The 23,372-nt window shown below is 38.6% G+C and overlaps 4 protein-coding genes across 19 annotated transcripts in view; 2 read left to right on the top strand and 2 right to left on the bottom strand.

Moving 5' to 3' along the window:
* The first annotated feature begins 1,701 nt into the window (after nt 1-1,701).
* Nucleotides 1,702-23,372, top strand: part of Piezo (piezo) — a 34,630-nt gene continuing 12,959 nt past the window's right edge. For 9 of the 15 annotated variants that reach the window (XM_064121021.1, XM_064121020.1, XM_064121018.1 and 6 more), the window contains exons 1-6: nt 15,946-16,094; nt 16,169-16,409; nt 19,541-19,645; nt 21,583-22,031; nt 22,142-22,576; nt 22,886-23,017. In XM_064121021.1, the coding sequence (XP_063977091.1) occupies nt 19,582-19,645; nt 21,583-22,031; nt 22,142-22,576; nt 22,886-23,017 (1,080 nt within the window). In that variant the 5' untranslated portion in view covers nt 15,946-16,094; nt 16,169-16,409; nt 19,541-19,581. Of the gene's footprint in view, nt 2,023-15,945; nt 16,095-16,168; nt 16,410-19,540; nt 19,646-21,582; nt 22,032-22,141; nt 22,577-22,885; nt 23,018-23,372 lie in introns of those variants that run through there. The other 6 variants (XM_064121026.1, XM_064121025.1, XM_064121023.1 and 3 more) reach the window with 3 other exon arrangements.
* Nucleotides 3,700-7,217, bottom strand: LOC135162140 (hepatoma-derived growth factor-related protein 2). The gene is made up of 5 exons (XM_064120309.1): nt 6,943-7,217; nt 6,642-6,712; nt 6,376-6,533; nt 5,719-5,882; nt 3,700-5,432 (listed from the first exon to the last, which is right to left on the bottom strand). The coding sequence occupies exons 1-5, from the start codon at nt 7,018-7,020 to the stop codon at nt 4,545-4,547; spliced, it is 1,359 nt and encodes a 452-aa protein (XP_063976379.1). The 5' UTR covers nt 7,021-7,217; the 3' UTR covers nt 3,700-4,544.
* LOC135162506 (carboxypeptidase B-like) lies at nt 7,565-11,159 on the bottom strand. Of its 2 annotated transcripts, XM_064121082.1 has the most exons (6): nt 10,814-11,159; nt 10,365-10,556; nt 9,343-9,459; nt 8,820-8,953; nt 8,340-8,747; nt 7,565-8,074 (listed from the first exon to the last, which is right to left on the bottom strand). In XM_064121082.1, the coding sequence occupies exons 1-6, from the start codon at nt 11,112-11,114 to the stop codon at nt 7,712-7,714; spliced, it is 1,515 nt and encodes a 504-aa protein (XP_063977152.1). In that variant the 5' UTR covers nt 11,115-11,159; the 3' UTR covers nt 7,565-7,711. The 2 variants fall into 2 exon arrangements, with proteins under 2 accessions (XP_063977152.1, XP_063977153.1); XM_064121083.1 differs by lacking the exon at nt 9,343-9,459 and having other exon boundaries at nt 10,814-11,158.
* LOC135162533 (peptidyl-prolyl cis-trans isomerase 6-like) lies at nt 11,789-14,023 on the top strand. Its single transcript, XM_064121130.1, has 5 exons — nt 11,789-12,004; nt 12,404-12,608; nt 12,759-12,961; nt 13,037-13,179; nt 13,795-14,023. The coding sequence occupies exons 1-5, from the start codon at nt 11,951-11,953 to the stop codon at nt 13,928-13,930; spliced, it is 741 nt and encodes a 246-aa protein (XP_063977200.1). The 5' UTR covers nt 11,789-11,950; the 3' UTR covers nt 13,931-14,023.

Here is a 23,372-nt window from a genome sequence, read left to right as displayed (position 1 = left end):
ATAGAATACTATAAAACGCTTGGCTCATCGCGAAGGACACACCGAAAGTGTCACAGTTAATGTTCATCGATCAATAATTCGATCTCTTTACATTGTTGCAAGCACATACTGATTAACCATCTCCCTATGCCCGTTGTAATTGGCTGTCAATAACTCGACAGCCCATCGTCAAGTAAACACATGTTGTCGTATAAAACAAGTTTACGATGCAACATTGTGACTATTTACACCGCGACCTCAGGGCACGAAAAGTTCGACAAAGGCTATGTCTCAACCTCTTTAACCGGAGATGTAAATGCGTCACGTGAAATTCACGTAATCGTCATTGACGGTATTTATTACATGCCCCGATGACCCTCACACTTTTTCAAGGGAAAATACCAATAGGGCCCGCTTTATCGCATTCGCAATCAATTTATAGTTGTAGAGAATATTTTATTAGGACTCACCACCGGCTCGGCTCGTGTGCCCCTTCCGCCTGTCTCCTGTTGACTCTCGTTCTGCTGCGAATGCTCCTACGACTGCTACTAAAAACATTACCCCACTGGAATTAATGTTCGTCCTGTACGACATGTACAACGTATTGTATTTTAAAATATGGAAAAATTATCGACTACAAAAATTAAAATCCTACTAACCTCTTCAGCCCCGTCGTAAGCACAGGAGGGACGACAGTCATGTTTATTTACTGACTGTTCTGCTGTGTGTGCCACAGGGAATGTTTTGATGAATCCAATCGACAATAACATTACTTAAACTTTCTAGGGAAGCGGCTAGACGACCTGAAGGCACGAAAAAGTTGACAACGGTTATGGCTTAATCTCTTGAACTGGAGATGTAAGTGCATTGCATAAAATTCTTGCAATCATCAGTGACGATATTTGTTACACACCCTGATGACCCTCAGACTTTTTCAAGGGGAAGGTGACAATAAAGCCCATTTTATCAAATTCCCTGCCAATTTGTAGTTGTAGAGAATATTTTGTCAGTACTCACCATCACCTCGGCCGGTGTACCCCCTCCGTTTGTCGCCTGTTGACTGTCGTTCTTCTGCGAATGCTGCTACGACTGCTCCTGAAAACATTGCCCCGCTCGAGTTAATTTTCTATTCTTTCGTACGTGCAACGTATGCCATTTGCAAAATCGGTGTTCGGAAAAATGTTCATCATCTTTGGCAATTAAAATAAAAATCTTACCAAACTCCTGAGGACGCGGTGCAAATGGGGAGTCTGGACGGTCATCATTATTTCTGAGCGTCTGCCACGGTCGACATTTTGATGAATCCAACCGACAAAAACGCTTTACTTGAACTTTCTAGTGAACTAGCAAGGTTTTTCGATAAAAATGTATCTAACAGACAATCACGGATGCCCATTAATCCGTAATTAATTCGTAAAATAACTTGATGATGTACAAGTGCAAACAAAGGAGTGCAAATAAAGGAGTGCAACACGTAATGGCGTCGCGGTGACGCCGCGGCTTGGGAGAGTTGCGGTCACTGTGTGCACTAATGGCGCTGGATGTAGAGCACTGTTGCCGCGTTGCCCTGTTCTGACCATACGCATGTTGTTATTCACGTATGTGGTTATAACCCGATCCCGGATTGGTCGGAACTCGAGTGACCGGTAGAGATAGCGTCCTTTTGCCTATGCAGGAGGCCAAGGAGGTCCATGTTGTGAACAAAACGTTAAACGTGTAAACAAGAAGTGGTCCTTCGTGGGGAAAACTTAATACCCGAAAAGGAATGTTTACAAGGTGATGTGATGGCCATTAGGGCTTGTGATATTTACAGTTATTTGTGTGTTGCCACCAAATCGGCAGAAATGAACATAAACGACGCTATATTTGACGAGACTCAAACGATCCGGCAGTGAACAGCCCCATTGTCACAGTTTTTCCTACAAATAATCCCAGTTTATCGTTATTAATATCGTTAACCGTGTGTGGAGCTGTGGAGTGACGTCACAATGAGGTATAGAAGACATAATAATGAGGCTGACAAACCAGCAGTGTTCAATAAAGGTATGAGTGCATGGTTCAATGATTGTCTTAAATATAAGTTATTAATAAGCAGCAGAAAAATAGTAGTAACTCAATATTACGAATATTTCTACCTGCAATGAAATTCGTAGAAGTGAACTAGCACAAACGACAACATATTACTTGTCAATAGAAGCTCAAGAGAGAGAGCTTGGAAATGGCCATCGCCGGAAGGCCTTCAACCCAACTGCAATATATTATTTTTATTCAGTTGTCTACTGAAGAGAATATAAGGCACGAAAAATCAGTAAAATATTTTCTTTGAGATTTCGTTGCTAAAAACATCTGCGTAATTTTATTTAAAAATTTTTTATTTCAAACGAAAGCCATAAAAATCATTTCAAAAGCTCTAAACACACATCCATCCCCATACATCCAGGATAATATGACTATAGGATTTTTCGAGTGCCCCACTCCCCCTCACCTTCAACAGTTTGGGTCTGGAATTCACAGGGCAGCAGTAGAGAGGATCTAAAATCTTAAAAGCTCGCAAAGCGCATTGAATTGGGATTATGAATAAGGGATACACAAACCCCTGGGGCGTCGATGGATGAGCGGAGCAGAAGAAGAGGGGAAGCTGGAAAAGCAAAGGCGAAGAGTGGAAAAGAAACGGTTTGAAAGAGGTGGAGGGGCAGAGGGGGATGGGGCACGAGGAGGAAGGGAGTTGATATGGCAAAGGACATGAGGGGGTAGATTTTGATACGCTGGGGGAATAAACATGCTTGTTGCTCCAACTATGATACGGCCAACATATGCGATGCATTGTCGTCGTGATGCCAATGGTAGTGAGGGGAATGGATGAGGGGGTAGAGCGTCTCAGGGACCCATAACATCGACCAGTGTATGTATACTCCATTTGTCTCTAAACATCTCCCTTGTTTCCTATCTGACGGATCTCATCGTGTTTGCACTATCGTGTGCTGTGCATTACAATGCAGAAGGGACGGGGGGGTTGATCGATCTTAATTGAGACTGTTGGACAAATTATGGTAATTTAATTCGGGATTTCGGGGAGAGAAGGTGGAGATAGCTGGGTGATTATTGAGGTGAAATTCGGATTAAGGGATTTGGGGGGTTTAGCTGGGACGGATGGGGATCATTGTTTTTTGAGAGAAATTGAAATTTCATTGGGGTTTAATCGACTCCATCGGTTAAGCGTGGAGTGAATTGACCTGAAGGGTCACTCAATTGAGGGAAGTTGGAAGAATTTTTTTTTACAAGAATTGCCATCATAGAATTCCGTTTTTGGGATCTATTAAAGTTAATAAATCATTGAGTCTAAATTTCCTACTAGTTCAATATGTAAATTGAAATTCAGATCTGCAAAGTTCAACTAAAATCATTGCAGAAATTTAGATGTTTAACTAAAAAACAATGGGAAAGGGAATCTTCTATAGTTATCCCTCGCAGAAGATGAAAATGATAAACAGAAACTAACAATAATGAACAAATATTACAATGATAAACAATCATAAAAGATTAAAAAATAAATCTTTAAAAAAATATGACAAAATAAAGATATCTCTGTTGAATTATCACACAGAGAATAATGAACCGCCCCGACATCTCCAGGGCTCGTCGTCCACTTAGAGCCCGAAGAGGTGCTCCATCGATATTTAAGATATAAATTGCCACAAGAAATAACAACATTCGATAATATAAACTCCACAGCCTATTTATTACGAATGGTCCTTAAACTATATTTCTTACATTGTGAAGTTCAAACTAAAATCATGTTCTACCTCAAGGCTCTATTAATTAAAGATTACACATTGAAATTTCATAAATTTCGATTACCAAAAATATAATGTAATTTATTTTTTTTTTCATCATTTTCTCAATGATCTCTCGATATTCCTCATGTTCTGTATGGTTGACTACAAAATTTATTCATTTTACAATGGGCTCTGACCCATCGTTCACATTTATCTCCCGAAATTTGGGTTTGTAGTTTCAAAAATTCCAGAATCTTAAGGCGATCCCTCACAATGGGTCATTTAATGAAATTATCTCATTAAGCTGAAACTGGAACCATTGTTCTCCTTTAAATGAAAAATCTCTAATAAATGGAAAAAAGGGCCAAATTTAACCCCCGATAAATATTGAAACCAAACGAAATATTTAAATATCCAAATAGAATGGAACATAAGGAAAAAACTTAAAAGATCAGAGTTAAACTCGAAACGAAAACACGGAGCTTCTCCGAATATCAACACAAGTATCTCGACAAAATCAAAAACAATACCGTTATCGATTTCATTTTGCTTTTTCTACTCTACGTCACCGTCCTTGATCATGCAAAATGACATCTCTCAAATTTTCCACCTGATATACACACCGTCATCAACAACAATCACATTAACACCGCGAATAATTGGATAATCAAATCACTAAAAAAAAATTCACTCAGGCATTCGATTGTCAGTGAATTTATTAGTGCGACGTTTTTTATTATCAAATGATGAATGATTTGAACATGAGGGACACGGAGTCAATGATAAATGTTACTTGGACGTTGTATACGTCGTTGACGACGTATCCTGGTCGACATCCATCGTTGCATCAGTGATTTTATCATTGGATGGATCATTTTTTGGCTCCTGTGAATCTGTAATTGTGGGATCTACCATAAGAGCAAAGACTTTTTCCTCTTGCATGTCGTTAGTGGCCGCTTTGAACTCGTCAACTTGGTCTGAGAACGCTTGCCAGAAGGAATATCCATCGGGGACAACGAAGAGGGCCTTGAACTTGTTGTAGATGTTCTCGGCCTTTTGTCTTATCATTTCTGATTTTTGTTTGAAAGAAAACATTTGGTCTTCTGTGAATTTCCACTCTGCTACGTTTCCAATGTATCTCCTTAATCTCTTGACTGTTTCCACTACGTGGGGATGTTTCTTGAGCATCAAGGGCTCGATTGAGAGACCCAGCATCTCCTCCATACCCTCCAGACATTCATCAGTGTTGGCTCGATCCAATCCTAGATTGGATTTTATCTGAGCGTCTAATTGTAGAAGTTGGTTCTCAAGTCGTAACCATTTGAGCTTGGATTTTTGCTCATTGAGGTTCTCTTCTTTGGGGGAGACCTTCTTCTCCTCTTTCTTTTCGTTATCCAGACTGACACGCTTTCTGGGTATCGCCGGGGTGGGGGTCGCCTCCAGAGTCTCATCGGCTTTGCTTCGGCCTCGACCCCGGGCGAAATTCTCCATGTCGAATTCGTCGGATGAGGAGAAATCCGCGAAACGTTTAGGCTTAATTTTCCGACCACTGCGGCTTACTACTTCTTTATTAGAGTCCTCGATCAGGGAGTCATTTGTCTCGGGTTTGGGCGTGTTGTCCGCTGTGTACCAGCCCTTGCCACGACCTCGTTTCTTCTTAGGCTCAGGGGAATCTTGCTACAGAGAGGGGATGAGAGAGATAAGATTATTCATTTTTACTTTCTGCTTTCAAATGAACTTGTTATAATCGTTCAAATTTTAATGTATTTACAATTTGTTGTGTAACAAATAATGTATGGAATAATCGCACAAGCTCATTTCACTCAAGACAAGCTTGTCGGCAGTTCCAATGACCTTTCCTCTCGGAAAAAATGTCAAGCGTGACAGTATACATCTTGAAAAAAATGTCACGACATTTTTTTTTTCCCACAGTCATAAACCCATGCAATTCTCATTATCTTACCGAGGTGATAATGGGCGTAGCTAATGATTTCCTTTTTAGCTGCTTTTTCTTATCACCCTCATCAATTATCAATGGCCCTGTTTCTAGATCACTGTCGAGTCCAACATTCGATGGTACTTCCGGGGTCGGCCTGCTCTCCTTCTCAGGCGTATCAACGACCGCTTCTGAAAGTCCAATTCAATACAAATAGATCACATATCTATTTCTCATTCTTTTCAACTCCCCCAAAAAAATCAGAAAAACCTAGCCGAAGTGCTATCATTTGATTTATCGGTTTAATTTAATTTCAACGAATTCTTCGATATAGCATTTCCAAATATTTGTTTTTCCGCTGGTGTCTCGATTTTTGTCTAAAAAATTAAGAAGAAAAGTGGAGATTTAAGTAGAAGAATAATAAATTGATTAATAAAATAAAATTTTATAGATCTGCCATTAAAATTTGTAAGATGATACTCAATGCAGATAATCATCCAAAACTGCAAGTAGAGATTTACTATTAGTCATTACTATTATTCCTATTAATGCAAATCTCGAAACAGTTGAGTATACTTAAATCGTTATGCTACGCTTGTCTATAGCAGTTTTTGGTACGTGAAGATGGACGTTTCAGTCTAATCGTTTTTTGTTTCTCTCATTAATTCCTAAAAGTGTATTCACCTTTCTTGGGAGTCACCGTCTCTGGCTTTCCCTGGTCGTTATTAAGCTCTCGTTCCAATTGTTGAAGTCCCTCGTGGAATATCTTCCTTTTGAGGTGTTTACCGTACTTATCCTTATTTTCCTCATAAAGAAACAACTCCTCAACCTTGCACACAGCTCTGAGAACCCACAATAATCCAAATATGAAGACAGTAGTCAATAACAAGCGAGTAATTCAATGAATAAAGCTATTTCATTGGCTAATTCAGACAAAATGGAGTACATACGTTTCGCCAGTTCCATAGAAAAACACTTTGTATTTGGCATTTTTTGTGTTGGGGTCTGTCACACCTTCGACCTAAATAAAAAAAACAGGGGAGAGGGATCAAATTCAATTGTTCTGTTGATACATGTCAACCAAAAATCACATAAATCAGAAATAAATCAATTTTTTACGAGTCATTCAATGAAAATATTCGAATTTGGTGTAATGAATTGAAATAATATATCTTGTTACTTTTTCTTCAACTATATTTTTACTTCTGAGAATTTTAGAGACTATAATTTGATATAAAGTGATTCACTTACTCTTGCTGGCCACGGTGGGTAACCTCGAACTTTGGCGAATACCTTATCCCCCGGTAAATACTTTTTAAGGAGTTTCATCTCAGCTTTTTACACAATTCAATGGTTCAAATATTGCCTGTTATTATTAATGAGTCATGGAAGCTCGAGGGTGGACTTTTAAAAGTTGTTTTGATTTGATTGGGGAGAGGATTGAATTATTAACGAGTAAAAAAAATGATTAGTTTGACGAGGCAATGCCACCATTTGCAGGCGAGAATAGTCGCTTGAGTGAGACAGGAGAAAACATACGCAAGACGCGCGCGCGGCGTTGCCGGCGACCCCCTAGCGGTGCGGAGACGTAGATTCGTTTGTAAAAGGCGGGAAGGTATCAGGTATATTCGACATTTGGCGCGTTTATTTCATTTGAAATCTTATACAATCGGTTTTTTTGCCACATCTACCCAGAACGTAGATAGTGTTGAATTTGTATTTATTCAGTTCGTTTATGTCAATTTATTTTCTGTTGAAATTACGTGTTCGAATTGTTTTGTAAATTCTAGATATGAACTATATGGAAAAGCATTGAATAATGACCCAATTAGAGCTCTTAAATAACATACTAAAATGAAATTTAGAATATCACTGCGTTTAATCAATATTTATTAAATAAAATACATAAAAATAGTAGTAATCCTAATAATTATGAATTGATGGAAAACACTCTATTAAAATTTAATTTTTAATGAATCTCAGAACATTTACATTATTAATATATGAGAATGATGCAACCTTACAACTTGGTACATGCCTTAGTGACAGTTAATACGGCGGCGAGTGCCTCCTTGGCGGTTGGTATAATGTAGTTAGCTGGGAGAATGAAGCCATGCTTGCCCTTGTCCCTGAGTTCAATAGTATAGGCGTATTTGATCTTCAGATAGGCCTTAGCCCAGTCATCAGCACCACCTGCTGCTGCATAGAGGGTAGTTGCACTATTTCCTACTGTATAGACACTACCAGCTCCACCAGCTGATTTCATAGCTGCTGCTGATTGTTGACCGAGTTTCTCCAGATCTGCGTAATCGGGGGGTACACGACGGTCATAACCCCATGGGTACAGGATATATTGGCCGTAGCTGTGGAAGGTTAAATATGCCTGGAAAATGAAAATTACCACATGATCATTATAATTTTAACTGTAGTGCTGCCAGCCATCACAAATGTTTGAAAGAAAAGTCAATGGGGATTTTTACTATTTCTCCCAGAGTATAAGCAAACCACAAATGCGAATATTGTTTGATTATTCGTGCAATTAAATATAATTACATCATTATATTTCTATTTCTGATATTACTCATTAACTGCATTCTTTACGTATACGGAGATGGTTAAATAGATAATTTTTTGGACTATAGACGTACCTTGAAATCAGCAGCACTGGCATCAAAAAAGTTTTTAATTGCCGCCGTTTCAGGCTCCGAAAATGGGCCAGTTCCAGCAAAAATTTCTCGACACGGTTGTTTACTTGTTCCCAATCCACCCCATCTGTACCCAAAATTTCTATTCAAATCAACACCAATGCATACACCACCTTTTTCCGGACTACTTCTGTTCTTTCTCCAAAGTCTATCACCACGAAACGTGTACTCGTATCCATCTGGATTAACGACAGGTAGAACATAGTAATCAGCTTTTAGCTCGTCACTGTTTTCCACTAGGTAATTTATTATGTACGTGACGGAGGCAGGTGAAATCCATTCACGTGCGTGTATGCCACCGTCGATCCAAATTGCCGGGGCATTTGGCTCACCTCTTGAAATACGGAGAACCTGGTGGGAAAGGTGAATTATTTTGGAGTTACATTATTCGTTGGATGAGGGTGGGGGTGCAGTGGGTGATACCTTTAGGGGTCTGCCCTCCACGGAATTGCCGATTGACATGACTGAACAGATTTCGGGATACGTTTCTGATAGATAATCGAGGTAACCGTGGATGTCCTCCAGGTGGTGATAGCTCGTCCACTCCATTCGATGACCTTTGGGAGCGTTGGAAAATGTTAGTTTTTTCCTTTTGGGGAAATACAACTAGAAAAATGCTCTATTCTCTATTGTGAGTGGCAATGAGACTTGGAAATTCATGGACAATCATAGAATAATTTTTAGTGAATTAGGACTTTAACTTTAAATGTAAAATCTGCTTCAAAAAGCGCGAAAAACAACATTCCATTGACATTTAGGATTTTCCGTGAGTCTCTTGACCTATCATTTAAATTCTGGCGGAGCAGTTCGCAAAAATCTTTGTAAATGTTTTGTTTTGTAGAAATACAAAATGGGAATTTATATAGAGCATTCTCCAGGTTGCAGGAAATTAACAATCGACTAGCGTTATTTTCCTCAATTTTAATGAAGCACCTGTGAAGCTCACCCCTGAAATGCCATGGAGTTTTTCCACCACCTTTTCTAGATATAACAGGACTAAGGATTGAGGAACGTACATTTGATATCCGTCGCAACTTGAGTGTCTTCCACCATGTGTAACGGGCTAGAAAATAACTTTGGTTTCCATTTCTTTATAATCAAACTAAATCTTTCTTTTTCTGAATTTATATCTCGAAAGATTTTTTTCAACTGTTGCAAGAAGAATTCAGTGATCCTGACGATTCATCTGATTCTTAATTGTTCAAAATTCAACCTATGAATTAGATGAATAAAGAACTAGACAGCTGAAAAAAATTCCATCAATTTTTCAGAAAAAGAATATTACTTTGATCAAAGGAAAGAATAAATAGAATGTCATGCTTGTCTGAAAATTCAAGTAAAGCTCAATTTATTAGTGTAGTATATTCCCAAGGAAATTGAAGTGGAATTGGACCAGGGATTCCATCAATTGTTTAATTGATTACAAATTTAATCCTTGATATCTAATAGGAAAACGTCCATGCATGTTGGTTATTTTACGCAATCCATTTTCGCGAATGGCGTGACACCTCGACTGAAATTTTTTCAACAAAAAACGACAAAAGAAGAATTAGAATATTTTCTACACTTTCAACAGCATTCTCTAAGGGCTCGTTAAATTCCAAAGTGATGACTTCTGAATAATTTATCATATGTGTTCCTCTTAATTTGCCAATTAAAAATTTTCGCTCAATCGAATTGAACAGGAATGATTAGAATCAGCATAGACTAAGAAAAGTGGAAGATCACGTTCAGAATGTAGATGATTCATATAGTGTATAACTGTTATGTTAATCAGTATTGTCGATCGAGCGTTGAAACTGGGTTAACCCAGTCAAATCCAATTCCAAGGTTGATAACCCCAATACAAATCATCTTCAGGTCTTATCACCCACACTAATGCGGTAAAACATCGCGCCCAAAGCCATTACATTATTTTCTTGTTTTATCATACAACAACATTCGTGAGGAATATTATCAAATGCAAACCTTTACGGCCGGCCAGCTCTTCTAACGCCTCCTCGTCTACGGGATTTTCTTGGTCAATTGCCTGTTGAAGGTCTGGTATGATCACGTCGTACTTAACTTCTCGTTCACGCAGGAAACGTGAGACACGGGGTATCATGTCAGGGCGGACAAGGACGTCGACCGCAGAGTCATTACCAGTCCATTTCGATACCTCTGTCATTACAGTAAAACGTGAATAATGAGAAATTTTACGGTTCGTGCCAGGGGAATTCCCTCATGGTAGCGCATATGAATTCCTCCTTATTGAATTTTTCGAGTAATAAATTATTTGAAGGACGAGATCAATCTGAAAGATGGATCTTCCAGAAGATGAGCTTTCGCTCGGGTCTTTTCGTCAACAAACTTGAAACGTCTTATGAAAAAATCTGTAATATGGATTAAATTTTAATGTAAATTATCTAAAACAGTACCTCCAGTCTCCTGCAAAAAATTAACAAAGTCCGCTTGCTCCCCTTCGGCGTTGACCCTCCAAAGTTGCGAGCCCTCATAAGTGATCTTCTCCTCAGGTATCTCAACGGCCTTAACAATCACAGCGTCAACAGGCTCGATCACTGTTTCGATTCTGAGATCGTGGAGTTGTCTTGCCTCCTCCGATCCATTTACCACTGTCCTTGTCTCCTTCGAGTGAAACAAATCTAGTGATAATGAAGAGCCGATAAAGGCCACCAGAATTGTAGTGATCGTGATCACCCTCCGGTTTAGTCCAGTCATATTCGCTAGCCACCTCGATCGAACGTGGACACTGACCTTACGAGCCACTCGTCTCGCCGTTTTATAAACATTCACCCAATGGTTAACGGTATCTTCACCGTGGGCAAAACATCAAATACCCCACCCTGGTGTCAGGTACAAATGGGAATCCTGAATTGGTACCGGCTTCTTTCCAATATTCCGTCGATGAGTCGGTGGGTTCCGTTGGTTTCCTTAAGTCGACAATAATAAACGTCGAAGGGGAAAGACATTAGCTTAGATTTGCTTTAAGAACATTTCAAAGTGTTTTCAATGGGTGGAGGGTAATTGTTGTAACGTGACTTCTGTGTATGACAAACGGTACCGAAGTAATTGCAACATCTAGATAGAGATAATGGAATATTAGGAAGGTCATTAAAAAATGACGAATTAATTAACGATAAATTAACCCTTGAATTAATTAAATTTTTACTATTGATCAATTTTCAATAAATATCTCTGAGCATTAGAATAGATTTAATTACACAATTATCCTCATCTCCTTCAAATTCGGAGATATCGCTAAACATAATTTGTTGATTTAATCTTTCTAATAAGTATTTTGTGGAAGTTGATGCAATCATTAGACATGAGTAGGCGATTGAGGGGGTTGTACGTCACTCCAGCCCTCGCACGCTTGTCAAGTATACCCGCGTAGCTGGCATTCAGTAGCTGTGTCGACGATCCCCGAAGCGGATTAACACGAGGCGTATTCTTTTCTCTGGTATTCTGTACTCGTGGAAGAGCCCCAATTTATTCCCTGACTGCATCTCCTCGAACAGTCAGTCGATCCGCACAAGTTTCATAATTGTTTCACGATGAAGTTTTTAATTACCCTTGTCCTGGTTTTCGCTGGTCTCTACAATGCTGAGGTAATTAATTGTTAGTTAACGAAAATTGACGTTACGGGGAATTGTATTTTTATTTAACGAGAAGCCATTCGTGTGATTTAATTTTTTTTCCTTATTTTTTTTGTATTGTATTGTATTGTATTGGTTTTACTCAATACATTGATTTTGATGACTTGAAGACCGGTAACCCAATGACCATAATGCCTCGGATTCCTCCCGTATTTTTGAGGCTTCGGTCTGATGAATTGAATTACTTTATTTCATTCAGTGGTCACATTTTTCACATTCGATACTCGTGTTTCTTAAGGAGATATTACTTTATTTATGAAATATTCGATTTTTTTAATGGTCTTCCAAGGGATTCGTGCGAAATATCGAAAATTACAGAGGAAACCCATTTTTTTAAACTGAAATTTGCAGGCCACGCAATACAAAGTTACGGATCAAGTTTTCTTGGACGTAATGATAGACGATCATCCTGTAGGTAGGATAGTAATCGGATTATTCGGTAACGAAGCACCAAAAACTGTGAAAAATTTCGTATCCCTTGCCACCGAGGGTATTGGGGGTAAAACATACGTTGGATCCCGATTCCATCGCGTCATCAAGAAGTTCATGATTCAAGGTACGTTGATCTATGTTGTAAAGAAGTCTCTGGAGGTACTCGCAATAGTAATCAATTTGTGAAATATCGAAGGGTCTGATTTATGAACAAGGATTATTTTCTCTTTGTAATTTTGATTGTCCTTTCAATTAAAAAAAAACCCGTACGAAGGTGGAGATATTGATAAAGGAGATGGCAGTGGTTCCATCAGTATCTATGGAAAATACTTTGAGGATGAAAAGAACGGTTTATTGCACGCTGGGCCTGGTTTTGTGTCCATGGCAAATGCTGGCAAAAATACAAATGGATGCCAATTCTTCATTACGACAGTTGCTACCCCATGGCTGGATGGCCACCACACAGTCTTTGGAAAGGTAAATTAATCTTCGAGATTAATCAAAAATGTAACTTCAATCTGAGTTTACAAAATTTATAAATTTTTTCCGTAGGTCATAGACGGTCAGGACGTTCTCTTCAAGATCGAGCAAACGAAGACAGACGCTGAGGACTCACCAGTGGTTCCAGTAGTAATCCTGGAGAGCGGAATAATTCCCACGCCAGAGCCTTTTTATATCTCCGACGATCCATATGAGTAAATCCTCAGAATACCAATGGATTCCCTATTTTATGTTTCTTCAATTAGCAGTTAGAGTAGTACGTTATTCCCAGTAAGAACTGCTCACCAGGAACTTATTTGAAACCTCGGTGGGTGTGACTAAGCTAAATGACTTGAACGTGATACGTGTGGAAAGAGTAAAAAATAGATTTCTTCATGTAGTCGGTGTCGATAGCTAGTTTAAATATGTGGAATATATTTTTTGAATAGTTTGGAATAGCTTTTTGGAGGTAAGACGTTTAGAATATTCTTTTGTCATTTGTAGAACTTCGTAGTCTCATGTAGCTATGACACATAACTCAATCAAGACTGGACGGTAAATTACATATTTACTAGATGTTTCTAATTTCCGTAGGTGCAGAAAAGTAATAGCAGATAAGTAATGGCTTCCATTATATAATTTTTTTACTGTAGAAATTTGCATGAGGTGCTTTATTATAAGAATATTGTAGGAGTAGAGTTATCATTTTAGAATAAATTGTTTGATCGATATTCATTGAGTTTTTCAGTGCAGTTGTTGAAAAAATTCCCTGATTTGCGGGACATTCTGAGAGTCTTATTCTCAGAAAATCTGTCCTCATTATTTTCCAGTGTTTGGGGGTGGATTCGAGCAACAGCAATTCCTCTGTCCTTCAGCTTCGCTATTCTCGCATTTTTCCAGTGGATGATCAAGCAATTGGACTTTGAAATACCCAAAATGCCGATGGAAACAAAAAAAATTGACTGAAGGAAATCATAGATTTAGTTTTTATAATGATACTTGAGTTGTGGCACAACTCAAGGAGTCAAATCATCAAATAAATATTCACTTTGATTTAAATGTGGTTTTTGGTACATTTTTGTATGTCTTGCCGTTGTCTCATATCGATTCCAAGAACATCTTTCATTGCTGACGCTTATGGAGTGGCTTCAACCGGAAAATTTCGTAGCGATGGCACATGAACTACGATGGGGAATGTGCCTGTTGGTAAGGAGTACGTCGCATGCCCTTTGAAGAAGCCCATTTGCGATCCTTGTCAGGCTCCGAAAATATTCTAAAGTCGATTTTTTCGTTTTTTGCGTTTTTCTTGCCTCCTGGGCCTCCTACAGCCAAAATCCTCCCAGCCCAGTTAGCCAGGTTCTTCGTGTTAATACCTTATCAACAGACGGACACATAGTTAGAAAGTAATTAACGAATTTTGAGATGAATCTAATCTCAATCATTTGGGAATAGTTTAGGAAAGTTTAGGAATACATTCGCATAGTTTAGGAACTAATAGTTTATTTATAATTAATGACTCTTTTATTGGCGTATAGTTAGCAGGTGGAGCAGATGATAAGTTCGAATCTTAATCGGATTTGCATAGATCGATGTAACATAATTTGGGAAGTCTAAAAAACATTAATTCAGAGTTTAGGAATTAACTGTTATTATTTAATTAATGGTTTTCTAATTGTGACTGGGGGGCAGGCTGCGCATGCGCATACGCCCTTGTGGCCGAGGGTATACAGGGTCTCCTTTAGCCTCCTGCTGGTGGTGCACCGGCATGTTTTGGGGGTAATTTTGAACCGAAAAGTCCTTTTCCACTTTTCGCTCGGACGCACCCCTATCGAGATATTGGGGTGAAAAGCACGGCCAATGGGGCGCGAGAGAGAGGGGGAAAGATATTTCTCTCTCACTCATTGGCAATTTTAAAACAATCCTTTGGAGGGGGGGGAGGTGATTAGATTAGATAATTAATGTTTAAAATTGTCGAAATAGATGTCGAAATTCCCAGGGGATGGCTCGCGATTTTCGCGGAATCCGGAGCAATAAACGTGTTTTCTTGATTATCAAGTAAACAAATGGATTTACGGCCTTTTGTCACAAGACATTTTTTGCAGAGAATCAAATTTTCTACAACAAATGTCTTCTGGTGGCATCCCGTAAATCCATTAGTTTATTTAATAATTGGATTTAAAATTTTAACCAAAATCCTCAATTTATTAATAAACTTATACATTTTCGCGATTTTTACATAAGATAGTCGTTTTCTGGGTTTCGGGGGGGGGGGTGATGATTAGACCCCCCCCCCAAGGATTCTCTTGAAATTGCCAATGAGTGAGAGAGAAATATCTTTCCCCCTCTCTCTCGCGCCCCATTGGCCGTGCTTTTCACCCCAATGTCTCGATAGGGGTGCGTCCGAGCGAAAAGTGGAAAAGGACTTTTCGGTTCAAAATTACCCCCAAAACATGCCGGTGCACCACCAGCAGGAGGCTAAATTGGACCCTGTATACCCTCGGCCACAAGGGCGTATGCGCATGCGCAGCCTGCCCCCCAGTCACAATTAGAAAACCATTAATTAAATAATAACAGTTAATTCCTAAACTCTGAATTAATGTTTTTTAGACTTCCTAAATTATGTTACATCGATCTATGCAAATCCGATTAAGATTCGAACTTATCATCTGCTCCACCTGCTAACTATACGCCAATAAAAGAGTCATTAATTATAAATAAACTATTAGTTCCTAAACTATGCGAATGTATTCCTAAACTTTCCTAAACTATTCCCAAATGATTGAGATTAGATTCATCTCAAAATTCGTTAATTACCTTCTAACTATGTGTCCGTTATCAACAGACACCTTCCCCATCGTAGTTCACGCACCACCGCTACTGAATTCTGCTCCATAAGCGTTATGCAATCTCCCCTGCGGTCAGTACTAGAGGCGGTGTCTTTATCGACGGTCGCTGCGACCGCTGTTCCTCCAACATGAGTATTATTCGTACGTTATAGCGCTCACTCGTAAACATATTGTGTGGTGAAGCAGTCGTTGTTCGCCGGTCAACCTGGACTGATAGGCAATTTGTGTTTATTATTTGTTCCGATGTCAAACTCTTTACCAAATCGTGATTAATCCAGTGACAGGTCGCACCGATAAAATTTCTGCAGCCAATACCGTTCCAGCAAGCATTATTATTGTTTTTTTTTCCTTTTTATAGATAATCAGAGGCGAAAACCGGCTGCCCTGTGTTCTAGTGCGTCGTTGGTACAGGAATTGACAAGTGTAGAAGGAAGTACATTGATACGTGACAAAGGTTATATCAGGAACAATAAAAATTAATCTAATTAAATCCAGTGCTGGAGTGTGAGTGTTAATGAATGTGACTTAACGTTTTTAACGTGAGTTGGGAGACGACTGAGTCAACTACAGATATGTGGCATATTGACGATAACGATCAGGTGAGTTTGTACAGCAAAATCTTGTTTACACTTCTTAAAAGTTAACTTTAACCTCATCCAGTCCTGTCTTTGGATGAATCATGATGTTATTTTTCTTCCTGTTAAATACGACGCATGGATTACATCTTTGATCTTTCTCTTTCACGCCCTAATATTCAATTGAAGTTAGCTAATTGGACAGACGAGGCCTAGATAAAAAATTGTTGATTAATTATTCCCCTGCGTTTGGGAGGAAACAAACCCTGAATATCCATTTTCACCGGAGGATAAGAGATAATTCTGCATAAAATTAAATAAAACCATCTCATATGTCTAACTTGGAGAAAAAAGTGTTCACACTCAAGGTAACATCATTCGCATAATGACAAAAATAATCGCCGTTCGTTCCATGATGTAAATAATTCATTTCCGCTCATATAACGTGGACTAATCAAATGAGAATGCAAGAGTCCACTTACTCATAGCGACACGGGAATAATTAAATGGGCTCCTTGGCGTACTCACTCCTCCGTCAAGTTTAATTACACATTTGTATTTGTCCAGGCGTTCATCTGTGCTAATGGAATAATGCATTCGAATCCGAGAACTCTATTCTATTCATCTCCATGTCATGTGCTTCACGCGCTTTTAGCCACTTTACGTTGAAAATTTTCAGCCAAAATTTCCGGTTGATTTCCCTTCTTTTCTCTTGTCTCTTCAAATAATTAGAATTCCGGTGGAGTTGACGTGCATAATGTCATATTTTTCCTCATCTCAAATTGCTTCCAATGTCTCCCTTCTGAAAATTACAACTGAACTATCCCTAAAATCTCTATCTTCTCCGATCGGCACGCAGTTATCATGTAGTTCATGCCTTATTTAACTAAAAGATTACAAGAGAGTAGCAAAACTGCAATAAAAATCATAACAAGGTTTTCGTGTCTTCATTCACCTTTGTTTTTTCTGCTTAATTAAACTAATAACTTCTTGTTGCGTGCCTCACGCAAAAGACCCTTCCATTCCGACCAATGAAATCTCATGACACACAGCTGTCCTTTTTGTTTTGTCTTTGCCACTTGGGTGTGACGACTAATATGAATCAGGACAATTTACGTTGTGATAATGAGCCGAGAGTATCTAAATAAATAATCAAAAGAAGAAGGGCTCATTAAAGCCTAATTACTATTTTTGGAAATTTAAAATCATACAGAATTTTAGATGGTAAAGAATCATGAAGGATCTTGCTTTGCAACTACTTTAGTATTTCCAACCCCAATATATCTGAATTTATAATAAAAAACATAATGACATTTGGGCCAACCGGTTTTTAAGTAATCGCCAAGGCTAATGAACATCCTCTCATCAAGTCCATTTACTCATTTTATATATCAGATAGCAATTGGTGGATCGCCTGCAGAAGATATAACCGATACAGTAAAAAGGGCGCAAAGTGATGGTCAGGGGGAAGGTTTATTGAGTAGAGGGATATTTTATTGACTAGTGCATCAATTTTTTCAGTTTGTTTATCAAGAGAACTTCAGTCCTTGTCGAAATGGTTACAGAAAATCATAGGCTTGAAAATCTAGAAGTAAGCATTTCAATTTTTTTTTTCAGTTTGAAGAAATGGTAGGGAAGCGCCATCGATTCTGCTGTTAAACCATAAAGTTCCTCTGTCATCACTGCACCAGTCGTTAAATTAACCAGCTCAGTTTTATTAACACTCTCCACCTCCGAACGCACCTTGTGCCGTACAAACCGGAATTTCGGCCGATCGATCAGTGTACCCTACATTTCCTCCCATTCTTCCGTTCATTCTGATACGTGATATCCAATCCCAAACAAAAAGGGATCAACCTCACTTAATATAACAATGAATCACCGGTCAAACTCCCTGTGCAATCACAAATAAAAGCCAATAGATTTCACGGCCGATAGCGAATGGTATCATGTTGGTGGAGGGTGAGGAATTGACGTTTGGTCATGACAAGAGATTTTATATTTGTGAATTTGCATTTTCAAGAGCGCATTAACGCCCCTTACTCATCTTGCATGTGGACAATGTGTCAGACACGTAAGCCAACACCTTTGCCCATTGCTTTCACAATTATTCCCCTTAGAGTCTTGTAATGTCTCTCAGATTTCCTGGCTTTGTCATAGCAATTTGCAGTGCCTTCATTCAGGTTCTTTACAATTGACTTTCACGGAATTTTACACTCTTACAAGTGTTTCCTGTAGTTAAACATTTTGATTAGGTCACTTTTACAGAACATGCAGAGAATAATGTTGTCATTGAAAATTTTCAATTTGAAAAGCAGTCTCTCATACGTAGGTCTTTAGATCTCGATTTTTCAACTCGTTATAAGACGTCATCACTCCTCTTTAGTCATCTGGACTTCATTTGTTGTTCTCCTAAAATAGTTTAAGTAAGCCCACTCAACGCTTACGAGACATATCTACAGCACGGATGCCCCTTCACCCACTAAAAAGAGACAGTAAAAAACAAACCGTATCTCAGGTTCTGATCGAAGGACAACCAGCAACAGGCTTTGGTAATTGATCGGTAATTAACCTGGGTGTGGCCGAAAACAGCCCAAAGATATTCCCAGGCCAATTATTATCATTACATAAAGTAATGTCATAATTTTTGGGGTCATTAACTTCTTCGGTGCACATCACTCAGAAATACTATTCAGTGCAGATCCTCATTCCTTTTATTTTTGCTCATTGTGCTGCAGTCTAGGAGGAAGTATCGATCTGGACTCTTGGCACAGTTGCACGATTTTTTTTTCGTGAAAAACATTTTACAAGAATTTTTTACAGTAATCTGCTCGGTGTTCTGCTGTTGTAATTTATCACGTCTGCATTAATCGAGAGAACTTTCAGCTAAAACGAATGACTGAATTTCACCCACTTTTTGTAGACATTTTTAGACCGTAGGGAGATCTGAACGAAATGAAAAATTGTCTGTATTTTAAACACTAATCTGGTTGTTGTTTATGTGACACTTGATCGTCTGAAATTGAAAACAGGTTTTCATGTCAAAGTCTTGACAAATTTTTCTATTAAATTTAGAAAATTATTGTCAACTGATGAAACACACGAACTACATTCGATACATTCACTCATTTGTGGTATTCATTTTACAATTTCAGGGTGAAGCAGAGTAAAACTTGGAAGTGAAGGAAAAATCACGATGGCACAGTACTGGCTGAATGTGGCGATCCTCAGGGTCGTCATACCAGTGACCTTTACAGCATGTAAGTTCCCAAACTATTCTACTCATGAATAATATATTACGTAAAAGTCCGTAGCTTGAAGCACATGAGTCTGGAATTATACAATGAATAATATGTATGGGAATGAGTAACAGCGGAACGTGCGATAGACAATGATGATATCATGCTTTCAAATAGACGCTACGTGTCTAATTATCGGAAATATTATTTTTCTGCATTTTATAATTATGATTTACATGTTCTCGTTACTTTCGAGGTGACATTGTCAATAGCAGTAGGAAAAATAATGGCTGGAACTATCTCCATTGCCATGCCTCATATTTAGTTTCGCAATATTATGAGAGATTTTGTTATCGGAAGTGTCTTTGAAGTTCCGCTGCAATTATCACGTTTTTCATGCACATATATCAGTGAGGTTATCATCGTTCGTTTTTTACTGTTGGCTGCGTGCCCCAATGCAAGCTGAACCGTAGGAATGGATAACAAACAGATGGTATACATAACACGTTGAACCATAGTCACGTGGAGTTTTGGGAAGCTCGAGAATTATAGGAACGTTGAATTACGATGGAGCAGGTTTAGACTGAGGAACTGGCATACCGGTTCCAAAATTAGAAGGTGGGAGACGGAGTGAATTTCAGAATTTCACGTGAATCTAAAAACTCGGTGACAAGCTGAAGTTTTTTAAAATACATTCTTCTTCGATTTCTCAATACTTTTTTTTATCGGATTGTAATTCCTGGTGAATTATTGAAACTTTTTCTGTCACTTCTAGCAAACGTTGGATTATTAATAATGCACACCTGTTAGAGTCCCATTAGAAAAAGCTATAAAGAATTAGTGGAACTGTTTGACATTGATTCATTTAGGCCAATGTGAGTCATTATATTCATATCAGAAACAAATGATAAATGGATTTATTTGTAACTAATGTATAATTTCCGAATTGATCCTCGAGTGGTCACGCTTTTCAAGTAAAGTACGTTGTTTAGATCTTAATCCCCCTAGTGTGGTACTATACGGGTCAGAAATTTCCCTTAACGTAAAGGACTTTCGGAAATGTTGAAAAAAATTACATCAAATCATTTCCATTCTATAAAATGAGCAGTTGGTACTATTAGTTCTCTCAATTCTCATTTCAAGATGTTGATTCTAAATTTTATTTCATTGAATTAGTCTATTTCGGTGCAATCATGAAAGGAAAGGTTTTTTTATATGTTTATTTGTCAGCCAGGATTGGAGCCATCAAGACGTGAAAAAGGAAAAGATGAGAAACACCTCGCGTGATATTCAGGAGTTTTCTTTTCTCCATTACAAAGACCCCTCGCTTGATTGTTTTATTTGGGTCAACTGCACCCTTTATTTGTCAGACCTTTTCCCGAACATCACGGGGTTGTTTTTTTTGGTACATTCGACCAGAACCCGTTCATTATACGTTCACTCAACTGTTAAGTTGGGAAACATGTGGCCTATTCGGAAATCATTAACGAGTGCATAGTAATTAGACGAGGGGTGTTAATGATCCGCAGGTGGCTCTTCAAATGTATCTTATTGTTCACAGTTGTCTTTCAGCATATGTCACTAGGATTTTTACTTGTAACTCCATTTGAGAATTTATCATTTCGATTACTTTGGAGATTTGATTCATTCACTGACTCCTCACTGTCGAATTATAATTCCATTAGAATAGAAGTCCATCAACTTGACCTTTCAATAATTTCATTTCATTCTGATTTTATTTATGGTCTGTTGAGTTCATTGGAATTTTCACGACGTGACATTTGAGGGGACAATCTAATTCTTTATAATCCCCGTAATGCTATAACCCTCAGAAGAACGAAGTCAATAACAATATTTTCTGAAAAAATAGTTGGGCATGTTTGGAATGAAGTGGAGAGTTAATTAAAATCCAGGTAGAAATTTATTGAAAGTTTATTCAAATTTTCTGTAATATCCAGGTGCAGTATGGCGACCAGCGGGTTTATCTTTAGTTTATCTGGTCCTGATGTTGATATCACCCTTGATATCAATTCCCACCTATGAAACTATGAAATCCACAACAGGCCGTTATCTAAAATTCTGCATTGCCTTGAGTTCTATCACGGCCCTTGCCCAGCTGGCATTTCACATCGTCCTGCTGGCGGTGCCGTCTGTATACGATGAGTTCGCTGAAAATTGTTCATTCCTGGAGAAATTATTCAGGCACATTGGTCTTGTGCGGATGAAGGAGGCCACCGTTTGGGAGGTTTTCTTCTGGCTCCTCCCGGAAATTGTTGCACTTCCTGTTGCAATCGTCGCGTATGTTCTGTGCAAGCGATTTACTTGGAGAAATCCCGATCCTGAGAGCTCGAATCATCGGCCGGAGCATAATTCAACGACTAAACAGTTGATTGATGCCAATACTAAGGTGAGGGAAATAGAACTGATATGCCCTCCATTCCATAAATCACTCATTCCACTTGTTAGGGGTTCCACCAAAACCGTTATTAAATCACGTGAATATTTTTTGTGTAACAGATCATCAATTTCCTAGGCAGCATAGGCAGCTACATCGTCCTAGCTTCCCTATGCTGCGTATCCTCTCTGAATCCCTCTGTGGAAGGTGGTTTCTATTTTCTTATATTCCTGGGAGCAGCCACTTGGTGGGCATGTCACAAAGAGCTCAAGAAAATCTTCGCAGGTATCTGCAGGTTGGTGATGGCTGTGGTAGTTGTACATATAGTCGTTCTACTGACGTATCAGAATCAGTGGCCACAGGAATTTATCCCAGCGAACAGCACTTGGTCCCGATATTTTGCTCTCGTACCGTATTATGAGACCGACTGTTTGGATCCCAGGAATGTCGATTTTCCACAGAGAGATTCTGAGTGGGCGAACTATGGATATGCTCTTGGACTCCTCTGGCTTTATTATGTACTGGCATTGCAATCGCAGTATATATTCAGCAAAACGGTAAGTTAAATTCTCACTGACGTTATATTACTCGGGAATTTCAATCAAACGTGAAAAAAATGAAGAAATAATCTGTGAGAAAGAATTTTGTACGTTCTATAAGTTAAATTTTTCCAAAATGATAATTTTAAACTTCAGGACATCCAAGTACTCTCGTTAATTATTTCTTCTCTTTAATGTCTAAGTATACTAATATATAATTAAGAGATATAATTTTGTTTAATCTCTGGCGCTCTTACTAACAATTTAAAAAAACATCTCACGATATGTCTCTCACTCCAATGCGGCTTTCATTAAAAACTGGGGCAGACACAAGACCTAGAAAACAACGCGCGTTTGAGTGGCAAATTACGGAATTTGGATACACCATTGTCACGGCACGTTTCAATCAGGCGAAGAACGCCATCTCAAAGGTGGCAGTCGGCCCGCAGAAAGGCACGAGTAAGACTGATGAGGCGGTTTGTCGGTGGAATATCTAAACAAACACAGCCTAACTATAGGGTCTATTTGATCGATGTGGCTTCCGCTTGTTCATATTATAATTTTTCAGTCATATTTGAAACGTTTTTATTTGCAGATCAGCTATAATAATTTATTGAATGTACATAAAATATTTTGATTAATTCTACACAAGTTACCTTCTCAGTGCTCTTCGTACAGATACACTGGGGTGGTTCCTCACCTCATCAAATAATTACTGCATTGAAAGCAAAAGAAAATCCGGTGAGGTGATGAGTAACCTCAGGACATTCGTAGAAGAATAATGGATTGACGACACAGCGATTGATTTTTAAAT

This window comes from Diachasmimorpha longicaudata, chromosome 5, assembly GCF_034640455.1.
Source record: "Diachasmimorpha longicaudata isolate KC_UGA_2023 chromosome 5, iyDiaLong2, whole genome shotgun sequence".
In the NCBI taxonomy this organism is placed as follows: domain Eukaryota; kingdom Metazoa; phylum Arthropoda; class Insecta; order Hymenoptera; family Braconidae; genus Diachasmimorpha; species Diachasmimorpha longicaudata.
The sequence above is the reverse complement of the archived record's forward strand: the minus strand, read 5'-3'. Positions and strand labels throughout refer to the sequence as shown.

Bases quoted from the DNA above. Each gene is read 5' to 3' on its own strand.
- LOC135162140 (XM_064120309.1), bottom strand. From the start codon at position 7,020: ATGAAACTCCTTAAAAAGTATTTACCGGGGGATAAGGTATTCGCCAAA. The intron at 6,534-6,641 runs GTATGTACTCCA...GTGGGTTCTCAG, and splicing joins TTCTATGGAACTGGCGAAAC to AGCTGTGTGCAAGGTTGAGG. The intron at 5,433-5,718 runs GTAAGATAATGA...CCCTCTCTGTAG, and splicing joins CTACGCCCATTATCACCTCG to CAAGATTCCCCTGAGCCTAA.
- LOC135162533 (XM_064121130.1), top strand. From the start codon at position 11,951: ATGAAGTTTTTAATTACCCTTGTCCTGGTTTTCGCTGGTCTCTACAAT. The intron at 12,005-12,403 runs GTAATTAATTGT...TGAAATTTGCAG, and splicing joins CTGGTCTCTACAATGCTGAG to GCCACGCAATACAAAGTTAC. The intron at 13,180-13,794 runs GTAAATCCTCAG...ATTATTTTCCAG, and splicing joins ATCTCCGACGATCCATATGA to TGTTTGGGGGTGGATTCGAG.
- LOC135162506 (XM_064121082.1), bottom strand. From the start codon at position 11,114: ATGACTGGACTAAACCGGAGGGTGATCACGATCACTACAATTCTGGTG. The intron at 10,557-10,813 runs GTACTGTTTTAG...CTGTAATGACAG, and splicing joins TTTTTTGCAGGAGACTGGAG to AGGTATCGAAATGGACTGGT. The intron at 8,748-8,819 runs GTATCACCCACT...CTTTCCCACCAG, and splicing joins TGGAGGGCAGACCCCTAAAG to GTTCTCCGTATTTCAAGAGG.